The sequence below is a fragment of the Glossina fuscipes genome, unplaced genomic scaffold (assembly GCF_014805625.2).
Source record: "Glossina fuscipes isolate IAEA_lab_2018 unplaced genomic scaffold, Yale_Gfus_2 3, whole genome shotgun sequence".
In the NCBI taxonomy this organism is placed as follows: domain Eukaryota; kingdom Metazoa; phylum Arthropoda; class Insecta; order Diptera; family Glossinidae; genus Glossina; species Glossina fuscipes.
Window position 1 is genome coordinate 1,935,958 of NW_023998417.1, and position 14,589 is coordinate 1,950,546.

At 32.7% G+C, this 14,589-nt stretch overlaps 1 protein-coding gene across 1 annotated transcript; it reads left to right on the forward strand.

Annotated features, from left to right (window-relative positions):
• The first annotated feature begins 4,713 nt into the window (after positions 1 to 4,713).
• On the forward strand, positions 4,714 to 8,025 carry LOC119634464 (sister chromatid cohesion protein PDS5 homolog A-like). The gene has a single exon (XM_038028678.1). It carries the CDS (start codon positions 4,714 to 4,716, stop codon positions 8,023 to 8,025), a length of 3,312 nt encoding a protein of 1,103 aa, XP_037884606.1.
• The last annotated feature ends 6,564 nt before the right edge of the window (positions 8,026 to 14,589 follow it).

A 14,589-nucleotide genomic window follows, 5' to 3' on the forward strand; every position in this document is an offset into this window, starting at 1 on the left:
TCCCTAAATGTAATTATTGATATGAGGAGTTCTCCAAACAAGACGTTATATAGAAGGTGATTGCAAAAGTGGTCGGAGCCGGATCATTTCCAATAGCGTTCGTCCTTGCGCGAAAACATGTCGGTATACTACATTTTATGAAAACGTCAAAATAATTGCGAATTTTAGGAAGTTGAGCATGAGAAACGAACCGGAGAAACAAAGTTGGTCTACCTCATCAGTTCCAGGTAGGTGTTGCATAAATTCACAAACTTAATCTGCCTTTGTACCACAAGTGGTGAAGGGAATAATAATTGTAACGGTTTCTCTCGTAAAATTACAGTTGAAACGTTGCAAGTCTATAAGTAAAACCCTAAGGTAGGACCTGTTTTTTGACAACATAAAAATCCACAGAAATGTATTACGTGGTGTAAAGATATTTGGCAAAAAATAGATTTCGTTTTCTATAATAGAAGCCAAGAAGACGTACTACAAACTTATTTTAATGTGATGACAAAAATTACAATCAATTCTTTTTAGGCGCCCGATGCAAAAAAATAATAATACATTGGCAAGAACGGAAAAAGATTCGAAAAAGGAATTTAAAATGGGCACGTGTGTATGTGTGCATGTGTTGACATAATTCAATAAAAAGCGATTTTAATTCAGCAAACTTACCGTCTTCGCCCCAAGAAGCATAAAAAGCTGTGTTGGAAACCAAGCAAGCAGCTTGAGTATGGACACATTCAGACATCTTAGTATGAGTACATATGTGGTTCATAATTAATTTCCACCAATTAATATTCGAAAGCGTATGATTTTGTTTCTTACTTTTAGGTAAAGGCAATATCTTCTTTGATCCGTGCGATTGCTTCAACAGCGTTAGCCATGTTCCATGCTCTCCTGCAACAATATAATGTTTAAAGATAAACAACAAAAGCTACATAAATAAAAGCGTGACGAAGAATAGAAAAATTTTCAACCGTATAAGACATTACAATGTTGTCCTTGATATATTTTTATTTTTAACACGATTTGCATGCATCAACTCAATATTCTTCTTCCTTCACAAAATGATTGATGACGGTCTTCGCAAATCAAATCGTAGATATATTTGGGAACGGTTGAAGTTCTTGAAAATTTTGTGCATGTGGATCTTCAGCGAACTATTTATTCTTTTCTTGTTGCTTATAACGTATTACTGTTTTTTTCACGTTTGCTTCGCTGAATATGCATTCATTTTATAATTTTTCAAAAACTTCATCGTTTTCTCCCCAAAAAAAAAAAACACTTTCTCCTATTTACCTGAAAAATTCTTTAACCTAACATGTTACATTTTATGCTTCCTAAAACAAGAAGCGTAAGAGCTATCTTAGCCAAGGCGGAATTACTATTGCTTAAGCCTGGATAAGTCCTTAAATCTTTCCCAATTCTTTTCATTCACCATGTCCTTGTTCAGCTTGTACTTTCTGTAGTCCTTTTTCATCAGCCGTTAACAAATCAATTTCTATTATTAAAACATTGCATGATATGAGTCTACACACAGCCGACAATATTGCCAAACTTCAAAAGGAGTGCTGAATAAATCGTCAATTCATTAAGTTTTAAAGTTCTTGACATATCAGCCAAAGATTTAGAACCGGTTTTACTATTAGTTAGTTGGCATTCATATTTACCGTTTATTGTCTCTGTGTCAAAGACGATGCAATGGGAAGGGAGTCAATTGAATTTGCTATAGTTGGGGAGTGACAGCTCCCGAATCATTATATATTATAATCAATTCAATTTAGTTTATCATCCTGCCCTGTTCGTCTACAAATGATTTCTGAGTCAACTGTTCTTTCAACAATTGCTTTGAAAGAAGATTGTGTGTTAAAGGTATAGGCAAAAGATGCCCATATCCATATTTCTTAGTATAGTTTGATGTTACTGTAACATTATGGATATTATCGTCTATTACGAATTCCTAAATGGCTTAGAATATCCTTAATTAAAAGTATCACTGACAATTGTCCGCTCATTCAACAAGTATATGTATGATGCGACTCAACAAAAAGCTTGTTAACTACCGACCCACAAACGCAACTCAAGACAGCAAAGCAAAGTCTCTTGCTGGATCTCCATCCCAAGTTATTTCAGACTGACTGCCTTTAAATATATCCAAGAATTTAACTTTCTGTCTTTTATCTCCAAAACTCTCATCTCATCGTCTCATACCATTGAAAGAATATTTTATGTTTAAATGATATGCTAAAGAATTTCTTAGCTCCTCTTATGTTGGGCTAACTTTTCAATTTACTTCGCATTATAGTATATACGGTATATGCTTGAAATGACATCGTAGCAGATTAGAAGCTTAGGTACATGTCAAAGGGAGGAAAAAAGGTCGTATTGCAAAAGCATGCATGTAAAAGTGCATTATTTGCTCGACTTTTCTATATGAAGATACGCTTACATAGATTTAAGAATGAAAAAAAAAAAATATCGATCAAAAATCCCTTGAATAAATGAAAATATATATATATATATATATATATATATATGCACGCATAAGCATGGATTTTCCCACATGACACCAACACAATTGTAAACGGATATAATCAGAAATCATTTCATTCCCACAACGTAATGTTGTTGTTGCGCTCATGAGGAAAGTAAATGTGTATTAAAAAAATATTTATTATTATTATTTCCATTGATACTTATAACGGCAGCAAATATAATCCAAGCGTTTATTAAAAAACGAGTATGTACCGGTTAATGCAGACATTAAATCGGTAAAAAAAAAAATAAATAAATAAAATGAAACGTACGTTGTTGTTGTCAGCAAATAACATTTCATTAACGTACGAAACATATAATCAAGCAACCACCAGCTCTCAGACTGTTTCGTACGTACAACGAAAGAAAAACTCAGCAACCTAGGTTAAGTATGTGCTTATCGACAAAAATACGGAACAGAAGCCTTCATCAAGCTTATGAAGCGTTGGAATTTTAAGGTAATTATTATGCACATAGAAATGTTTTCAGCTATTTCAGGCACGTGAAAATTTAAGTGCTGAACATAATCAATGGATTTGCATCGTGCATCAAGCAGTTGGTGTATGATGCACAAAATGCAAATGCATTCATTTTTATTAGGAATAACTGCATTGAAAAGAATTGAAATAAAGATGATTTATTTCGGATTTAAAAATTATTTATTCAAATTCTACCACACCACCTCCGCCCCTTGCGGTACCCTTTATGCCGATGTATTGCATATGCAACACCCAGAAGAACATGAGATAGACTCACATTTATTATATCGTCCAATTCAGAAGACAATTATGTGTCCGTCTCCCCGTCTTTTGTCCAACCCAAAGGTCGTAATTTTTGAGATATTTTAACGAGTTTTGGTACAGTAACGTATTTTCACCCAAGGAGGAACGCTTTTGAAAAGGATTTGGATTTGGTCCAATTTTTCGACCACTGCCCATGTAACGCCCCATACCGAATAAACGTTACATGAAAAAAAAATTGCAATTTTCAAAATTTCTCAGCAAAAGTGTAAGTAAATTGGTATGAAAACTTTGGGCCAACTGTGGCAAATTATTTAAAAACCCTCTCTTATAACCACTTCTATGGAAATTGAAGTTTTATATTGTAAAAAGTTCGAATTTCATGGTGAAAATTCAACCACATGGATCTAATTTTTGGCCGCACTCTATATAAGATATGTTATGAGTAGTAAGCTGTTAGGGAAAATGGATTAATTTTTAATATTTTATGATGAAAATTAATTCATAGTGTCTTATTACCAAGACGGGGAAATAACAAGACGAAGTGGTGTAGGGTATGTAGCGGTCGCCGCTGACCAACTATAATGCTGTTAGTTGCTTATGAATGATTTAAGTATATCATATACCAAAGAAAAATGTAAGCATATCTATAGTTGTGTATTTGAACCTGACTCGGAAGCTTTAGTTATAAAATATTGAATTTCTTTCACATGGGGAAACCATAAGACCCGGTAGCCGCTGTTGTAAAAGTTTAATTTGATATATTCGTTGAACTATTGTCGCAAAAAGTCCGCTTATTAAGGGTACTTCTTCTCTATATAATCATCTTTTATGAATTACAGTTGAATCGTATCATTTTTCTTTTAAACTCATTTTTTTTTAATTCTGTATTTTTACTGTATTTTTTTTTTTTTTTTTTTTTTTTGTTCTTACTTTTCACACATATGTTGTTTACGTTTATATCGATTATTATTATTTTTTTATTGTTTGTTTCTACTTGTTAAACCATATGTTGCTTGTTACCACCACTTACAACGATTTCCTTATTTTTACCTCTCAAACGATATGTTCGCCTAGGCACGCGTCGCATTTCATTGTGTTAAGTATTTGCAATGAGCGAAATATCTGATATGATTGATTAATGTCGTGCTAAAGGATTAAGTAATCATAATGCCATGTAACTAACGTTATCGAATCGTTATCGTAAATACCGTCTTGTGCAACTTTTACAGATAATAACAAAAATCATTAATGTGTCATGTCTAAGATTATCGCATTTGTATAGTAATCGCAAATGTAAACTAATACATCGGAAGTCGGATACGAAAGAACACGTGATCCGAAATATCCAATAGGCAAGAAGTGCTTTCAAGCGTTTACGAACAATTAATTGTGTGTAATTAATTAATATTGATAATACAAAAAAAAAAAACTTTTCATTAACTTTAACATCATGATTTCATCGAGATGCGAGCCATTGTTAAAAGATTTAACCAAAGAAGAACTTCTCAGACGTCTGAAGATGTTGGCTACAAAATTGTCTGCTACGACTCGCTCAATTAAAGATTCGGAATTAATAGTCCATCACATGTTCGCTAGGATATTTGATTTAATCAACGAGAACCATAGCGTTGAAATGAAAAATCATCTAACCGATATTCTTAGTTCTCTGATAATGGAAATTAATAACATTTCTATAGAACTATTGGACTTGCTGTTAAGTAACATTGTGAAGCCGAAGAAAATGCAAAACAGAACTGCATGCCAATTGGCGAAAGACATCATATTCAAGACACAGGATTATCTTAAGCCTATTCTTAAACGGTATTTCGATCGGATTTTTGTGATTAACCATTTCGAGATCACATCAGAAATATACGATAAAATCTGTGACTTAGTCTATGAATTGTATGCTATATCGCCCACTATTTTATATAACGTTCTGCAGCAAATGGAATACAAATTGCATTCAACTAATGAGCAAGAACGTCTAGCAATGGTCAAATTGTTATCGAATATATTTTCTGCAGAAGGCTCGAAATTCAATGAGCAATTTCCGAATTTGCTTTATATCCTATTGGGATGTTTTGATGATGGTACCGCCGCTATACGTATCACATGCGTTCAATATTCTATGCATTATTTTATTAATCATTCTCGCTTGCGTCCATATATCATTAAATGTTTGCGTGCTCGGCATCTTGATAGCAATGCAACTGTGCGTTATGAAGTGGTGTTGGCTATAGCGAAGGCAGTGAATAGTCGATTTGATATAGTTTGCGAAACGCGAGATTTACTTCTCATATTACGCAAATGTACTTTAGATACAATCTTTAAAGTCCGCCGAGAAGCTTTAAGTGGATTGGTTCTCATTTATCAGAAGGCTTCAAATGAAAAAAAATTTTCTCTTAGTTGGATTAAGAATACGGTAATGCATTTTTATTATATGCCCACGTTAGATGATCGCATTTGCCTTCAACGCATTTTAATAACGTATCTGATTCCTTATCAATTGAATTCGAAAGAACGCATGAAAAGATTATGTCATCTCTTAGCCACATTTGATTATAACTCCTCGCTGGCTTTTGTAAAATTGCAAAAAGATCACATGAATAAACGTAAAATTGTGCGAAAATGGATTATGTTACATCATTTAAAAGAAATTACAATCGAAATACAGGACCAACTTAGTGTTCAACAGTCACTAATTAGTAAAATGTTACCCGATACTATGAACGCGACTGAATCGCTTACGAGGTTCAGTGCAAATTTACGAAAAGATCCAGATCTATTACGTTACATGCAGATAATATTGAAACATGACGTCTCTTGCAAAGAATGTGTTATTGCTACGTTACTCCTATTGAAAAAGTTGGACGTACCGTGTAATGAAAATCTTTACTATCAAGTTGTAAAAATGCTTCTCGAAATTGTCGCCTCAGTGATGATAGATAAGGAATCCATTAGTGCGTTAGTAGAACTAATTGATGCTTGCATGCAAGGAGGTGATGCTGCGAAAGAAATGGGCATACCAGGGGAGAATGCGGGAATACGTGGTCTCAAAATATTAAATTTTTTGTCTTTTATTTTTCCCGTTCATTTTTATACCGATAAAACACTTCGTCATATGATGGATTTGCTGCGTTACAGACACGATTACATAGCACCTCTCATATTAAGATCTTTTACACGATTGGGTCAATGCAAAGCTCTATCGAAAATCAAGCCGGATATTATGTTTGATTTAACTCGCATTTGCAAATATTTTGCTTTGCATGGCACGGCCGAAGAAGCGAAACATGCGGTGCGTTGCGCGTACGTAAACGCGCAAGAAAATGCGTTACGTATTCCTGGAACGCCGCAAGTACATCCCATCTTCCATGAGATTGTGGAATCGTTAAGTAGCCCTCTAACATCAAACGACATGCACCGGCGTGCCAAGATTATTACGCTTGGTCATATTGCCTATAAAATGCCGCATGTATTTGCGATACCTATTAAGAAAATAATTAGTGCATTTATAGTTAAGAACGTGTTATTATGTAGTGTCTCAGAGCCACGTGATTGCAAATTGCTTGGATTAAATTGGTGCGAACGAGACGAATTGCCGCCTGATACTGTTTGCAAATTGGATGCACTTAAGACCATGGCTCGTTGGTCATTAGGTATGGCCACGGATGAATTTACAATACAGAAAACATTACGTCTGCTATTTGCCCACGTTTACGTGCCTGGAGGCTTCCTAGAACGGGACTATTTGCTACCAGTTGAAAAGTCATGGTTACGATTGGAGGCCGCCTGTGCTATTTTGAAGATTTGTGAGCGAAAGGTAATAGCGGATCAGTGCACTGCAGAGCAATATTTTAATTTATCACAAGTAATGTGCGATCCGGAACTCAAAGTTCGAGAAATGTTTGCTGCGAAACTTCACAAGGGCTTGGCGAAGGAATTGCCCAATAAATGTCTACCTTTGGATTTTATGGGTCACTATGTTCTCGGTGGGTATGAAACCGATCAGGATTTAGTCGAGAAGATGAGCGAATTCCTCAAGGCGGATATAAATAAAAGACGGGAATATCTGAAAATTCTAACCATGCAAAGTTCGGGAAATTCTACTGATCCTAAGAGACAGCAATTATTGCCCGATTTTATGCTAACCTTTGTTATACCGATTTTGGCCCATCATCCCTCCTTTACAAATCATCAAGATTATGCCCAATTAAAGCAAATTGAAAAAGCTTTGCGTTTTGTGCTCGACCCTTTAATCTCGAGACCAGATGATGATTTCTCATTTAGCTTTTACGAACGCCTCATCAGAATGATGAAAGATCATTGCTTGACGACCACTAATGATCATTATGATATTAACAATTTAAAAATGTGGGCGATTTGCGATATTGCCGACTTTGTAATACGATCCAAAATGCCTTTATGCAAATTATTGCCGAATGAAAATTTGTTCGCCTCCATACAATTGCCAATCAAATATTTTAAATCACATCAACACAAAGTGAAAGGTTTATTCAAACTTGCGGGTCTTAAGCCGGAGTATACTTCGCCCTTTACCACCGTTTCTCTGACTACAAGTAAGATAATACCAGTTACCGTAAAGGTAACAGTGACTGGCAGAAAACGTGCACGGTCCAGTGAACGGTGCCAAGCATCAAAAGAAGAAATTGTGAACAACAAGGACAAAGAAGAAGACGATTCAAAGTCTTTGTCGACCGTCGGGGGACGAAAGAGGAAACGCAACACCAGTATATAGAAGTAATGTTTTTCAATATGTAGCGGACTTCATAAACTTTTTTAGTATTTGAATAAAATCATTTTCGCATCAATTTTTGAACTGAAATTTTGTTTTTCAATTTCGTAAAGGAACTTTTAATAAAGTATAAAAGCAAATAATTCAAACCAAAATTTTTGTTTCTTCACTTTTCAAATATTCAATCTTTTATCAATTTCTTGATAAGTTAAATTATTTTTAACAAAAATTCTACGAAACTTTCTTCATCTCTTTAAAACAAAAAATTTAAACACAAATGAAATGAAAGAAGCTTTTTATTCATGCACTTTTCGAATATTAAATTGAAAATACATAGCCTTGAAGAAAAAAAAAATGTATACATCATGTATATGAATGAAATGCATAAATATATTTACATAATGGCTTATGTAAATATGAAAATTAATGAAATGCATAAATATATTTACATAATGGCTTATACTTATGTAAATATGGTTATTCATATTTAAGTTGGCTTTCTTATTCATTTTATCAAGGACTATCCCTATACGAATTTGAAAAAGATATGATTTTGATATGGCAAAGTAATGATACTAATGGTGTTTGCATAAATTTTGTTTAGCGCATTATTGTGGTAAAAGTGATAAAGAAAAGGGAAATACCAGGATACATAACACTTGAATTCAATGGGTTTGACCTTGAACAGTTTTCCACTTCGTATCAATGATTTATTCAGCGCCAACCAAAGTTAACCATAGACCAATCTTCTCAGTCTTCTTCCAAATTCATTACTTCATAATGCAACAAATAAATGTTGAAATTTTAATTACTTGCGCATTAAATAAAATTTTCATTAATTTGGCAAGGTTTCGTTTTGCACTCAATAATCTGGAAAACTTAGGAGAATATGCGCTAATTCATCTTTCGATTTCTCCTCTTCTTGCATATAAATGATAAGACGATTATATAATATTAAGCAGAGACTAGAAGAGCAATTGTTCTATCTTTGTATAATTTTGTATGATTTGATTCCATTGATTTATTTCAATTAATAATGCATTCGCAGCAAATGCATAGTCATGCGGATATTTAACTTAAGGTTTCTTTAATGGATGGCGAATAATTCATTTTTTCAATATCAATTTTTTGTAATAAAAAAAATTTTTTATTTGAATTTTTGGAGCAAAGTAAACACATTCTTACAATTTGCATATTGTTTTTATGCTTACTACCGAGGTGCATAGAAACAGTTCATTTCTCTTTCCGTACGTATTTAACACTTAGCGACCTCATGTGATACATAATTTTGTTTAGTGTATTATCTTTAACTGATTTAGTCATGTCTGTCTTTCCGTCATTCATAATTGGATTACTCATGGTTGTTGAATTAATGACTGAAAGCAAATATTTTCTTAGATATATTCCTAATTGAAGATTCCAGGAGCGATTAGTTTAAAACCATATGTACAATAGACAAAAAGATTATTATTTAAAATTCAGAGCACATATTAATCCAAAGAATTTTATAAACAACTTGATGACGAATCATCGAAGGTAAGAATGTGAAAAATACTACGACCTACGGCTAAGAGACGCAATATAAACTGTTTTTTTTTTTTTTTTTTTTTTTTTTTTTTTTTTTTGAGTGGGTGGTAAGTATTAAATTTATTATAAATTTCTCCTTCGTTTTTAAGAGTTTTGCATATACTCTCTGACGGCAAAATTGTTTGGTCTTATCTAAACTGCCGACAGAGCTGGATTTGCTTCCTACGAGAACAAAAGCAAAGAATCGAAACTTTTTTCGACAAAACGACGCTTCGGAATTCTATTTTGTCGCCTAGTTAAGATGTTCTCTAAGCACTATGCATTCCAGTCGTAATGATTGCTAAAATCATTTCATTTCGGATGTTACTCGGCGATCTAGTCCTATCTTTTTGAGCAATACAGATATACCGCAAAACATAAAAAGCTGTTTTTGACTCGTTTTTCATTACTGTTTTTATTTTCTAGAAACTGCATAATTTTTTCACTAATTTTTAATTTAATATAACGCTCATAGACTTCATTTTATTTACATAAAACTTATTAAAAAAAAAAAAAAAACAAAGTCTATATACTTTAAGTTTATTTAGCAAACGCTTGGCACATAGCTAATGGACATGGAAAATATGCTTTTCCAATTTTGTTTATTACGACTGACTCCTTTTAATTTTTATCGTATCGTTTGAAATATTTTTTTTTGTTTTTTGTATTTTTTTTTTTGTAAAATGTAGAGAAAATTGGATGAAGGTACGCTTGAATAAAAATGTAATTTTCTTGAATACATAATTTAACATAATTGCAACAAACCGCAGTTCTCTTCAATTTTCTGGTTGATACAATTTAGGAAATTTATGCAAATAGTGAAAATACTTTTTTCTGGCTTATACGATGGAGAGTGCTAGCAGCACCATCTCCTAACCATTATCGTTGGCAAAAACCGCGAAGAGAAATAACAGCAAACACCATTGCCGCCATCTTCGACATAATTAAGAATGTATTTTTTTTTTGTTTTTGTTTTTTATGTTAATCTTCTCTTTACAACATGAAGGGTAGTAGTATAAAGTTTAAATATATATATATATGTATAATGTATACACATCTCTTGATTTACCCGATAGATACGGGATGCGTCAAAAAACTATGACATAAATTTTATATTCATTAGGTAAATACATGTTTAACTGTACTGTAGTGTAAATTGTACTGAACTGTAAATAGTACACATCTGGAGTGGGGCAAGAATTAGACGAGAAAATTAGTAGATAAAGTAGTGGTAGTAGTACTAGTTCCCAAAAATTAAGTAGTTTTTCTTCTTTTTTCGTCAGATAAGCATATTGGCAAACGATAGAGGAATCGGTCTACGTCGCGTAGGAGCTCTCTTAGCCGCATTTCACCAAGCTGTTAAGAAAATATTGATAAGAGGGGGAAAAAACAGGAAAACTCTTCCTTTGCGTCAATTTTTATTTATAATTACAGCCAAATAAAGCGGGGAATAATTCCAAGGGACAGAGCGGACTTATAAACTAATTAGTTTTCAAAGCAGAGTTTTATTGTTTATACTGTTCTAATTTAGGATGAAAAATATAGAATTTTATTTTTGGTTTTTCTAATTTTCATATTTTTCAAAGTTACTGAGAAAAAATCAAACGAATTTATTCGCATATGATTTAAAATCTTCTAACTTTCGATTATTTTCGAAATTTCGAATAAGTTTTGACTCGATGGAAAATATAAAACTGAATCGAGAAAACAATAATGTAAGCAATGTGTATTTTTAAAATGTTCTTTGGCAAGCTGCAAATAAGTGTAAGCCATTCCTATGACCATGTACTTATTTCAGTACATGAAATTCAAATTGAATAATTGTGAATAAATAGTTTTTATTCTTTCTATGTTTACGGCAGAGAATGTATTTCTTTCGTAAATAATACTTAAAAAACAATAAATGAAACACACAGTCGAGGAAGGTCATATTGGATATTTTTTTACGGTTTTTGTCTGCGGGAATGAGATTGATGCCTATAGAACGGCCATTGCTCGCTTGATTGTCTTAAACGAACGTATGCTGAAACGGCGACATTTCAACTTTGCTCGTCTAAAAAGTTATATTCATTTGAAAAGGAGGGAATTATCTGAAAAAACACGCTATGTGATGCCTTTGTACAATAAATAACGTGCCTTAATTTTTATGAGGTGCACGATGAGAACGCTGTGAGAAAATCAAGGACAGCAGGAATGGTTTGCTCGATTATGTCTCGGAAAGTTCGATGTCAAAGGCGCACCTTGCTCTGATCGGAAAAGCTAATGAAATTTTATAACTGCCGAAGCAAGACCAGCTATCAAGCTGTCTGGAAACAACGAAAGCACTAAACATCAAACATCCGACCGTTTGGAATAGTTTAGAAAGGGACGAGCTATAAATGAAAACTCGAAACTGTGAAGACTTTTCAATATCATCTCATATAATATTCCTGAGGCAGAACATCAGTTTGGATAGATTTATTCTGATTATGATTGAAAACCTTGTTGTTATATAACAAAATATATACAAAAAAAACAAAAAAAAAAAAAAAAAAAATCTTAAAATCATCAATTTTCCTTTGCATTTTAAGGAATACTTAGAAATATTGAAAAATGCATTTCGTTTACCATAGAATATTATTTTCAATGTAAGCAAAAATGTAAAAGAACAGAAAGTTTAACTATAGATAGCACTTAATGTTATTCATATTATTTACCTGATTTTTTAAGAAATATTTTTGTTTATACGTATGTAGAACAAATATGAATAATAGGATTGAGTTTTCATCTTTAAGTATAATCAAGTTGGTTGGCTATGATACGATTATTTACTTTTTTCTTTTATTTTTATTTTTTTTTTTTGTCTCTAACCCTTTGGCTACGATAGATTCTGAAGTTACTGGGTAAGATTTTTAAAAACATTTTTCTTTTTCTAGTTAGGATTGACTATAGATTTTTTTTTTTTTTTTTTTTTGCATTACAGCTTATTTTGCAAAGTAAAATCATAGAGTAGATTTTTGTAGAAGAAAATTGTATTTTTTTTTTTTTTTTTGTTTGCTATCATGCCACGAACTTAAATTTCTAATTTTTATAGATCTATGTGCTATGCGTTTGTGTGTAGTGAGCGAAGGAAACAATTTTTTATTATATTTGAAACGCGGAGATGTTTTCAGTTTATGAAGTACTATAGACATGCCTTTTGACCGATTTGGCCCATTGCCAATACTAATCGGCATGCAAAAGCTTCGAAGCCGATAGCTTCATTTTTGCGGCCAGAAGAATGTTTACACAGATGGGCAGGCGGACAAACGAAAACGCTTGAAACGATTCGGAACTTGATTTTGATCAAAAGTGGGATATGTGAGATTTATTTCTGCGGCGTTGCGGACATAGTCATAAAATTAATAATAAGCACAAATAAATAATAAAAATAAATAGAAAATTTAGAAAATTTTAGCTTTCTATCTTCCATAGTTTACAAGCGATGAGCAAATATGTAAAAGCTTTTACTCAGAAAAACGTAGACATTTTCGGCTTATGCTGATGTGGTCCGTTTTCAATGTCAACGGGCGTGCAAGAAACTCCAATGACAAATTTAAAGTCGATATGTCCTTAATTTCTGCGACCAGGCGAATATCAATACCGCACATCAAAACGGACATGCTGACGAACAGCTATATGTTTAGATCGATTCAAAGTTTGATGTTGATCAAGCGTACATATATTTTATAGGATCTATGTCGCTGCCCTTCACGTATTGCAAACATTATAACGAAATGAGTATACGTCCATCCTTGGAAAGTGGATGCAAACAATTAATAATAAAATCAATAATGGATTATGGACTAATGTTAATGTTACTTGCCAATAATTAAACGGTACACTTTGATGATTTAGGGCGTGGAAAAAAAATAGATACGCAAGACTTAACGCAACGTCAAAAATGGTAACGAAGAAATGACCCCCACTTGATTTGTCAAATTTCTCTTCTTCTTCTTCTTTTTTGTTTTTTTTTTTTGTTAAACTACGAATGTTTGGCATGTTTTCTCGCTCGCTTTCTGAGCAGAAAGTCTAATAAGTGTTTTAAATGCGTTCACAAGTAATTTTTATTTCAATTAATAATAAGTATTGGAATTATTTCCGACTATGAAGAGTAAAATTTGTAATTTAAGCTTGGTTGACCACGTCATCATTAAAGTTTACTTTTTTTTTCTTTTTTTTTTTTTTTTTGCTCTTCGCACCGTAACTGTGCTTGTGGTTCCTGCAGATGTTGCGTGTCGGCACAGAAGTGCATGTGCTTTCAACGAATCCTATGTTATTGGCATACGCTGCGAACACTTGGTCACATAAAGTGCATTGAGGAAAAAAAAAAAAGAAAAAAGTGATTTAAAAATTTTTATTAAATTTAAATGAAATTTTATTTAATGTCCTGAAAAAATTGCTTGGTTACCATGAAAATATTTTGATATGCAAAAGGGACAGATTGAGTCTTAATTTTTTTTTTTTTTTTGTTGTTATCCTTCAGTAGACATTGGGGACTTTGTAACAAGCACTATAAGTATTTCTCATATTGCTTTCGTATTCAGGAAATTTATGTTTATAGTGTTTACGCTTCTCATGGAGAAATAAATTTTATCGACCACCACCATCCTGCAGTGGTGAATTAATTGAAATATTGACATATCTTGTCATCATACACTTCTATAGAAAAATTTCGTGATTTTTTTCCATCCTACTGTTTGCACAGGCATGACGGCGCCATATGTGTGCGCATCCAGCATCTGATGACGTAGTTGTGATAATGAAGCGGAATAAAAAAAGAAAAAAAAAAAGAGAGAAACAGAGAAGAGAGAGAGAGAGGGAGAGAGTATTTTTCAAGTCCTGCTCAATAGTTTTTCTTTTTTACTCATGATTAACTTTTAATGTTTTATAAAATTTAAAAAAAAAAAATTATATATATATATATATATATGTAACAAATCGAATAAATGAAGAATGAAAAACAAATAATTGTAAAATAAA

What these genes read in the sequence shown, in the direction of transcription:
- LOC119634464 (XM_038028678.1), top strand. Translation starts at nt 4,714, where the DNA reads ATGATTTCATCGAGATGCGAGCCATTGTTAAAAGATTTAACCAAAGAA.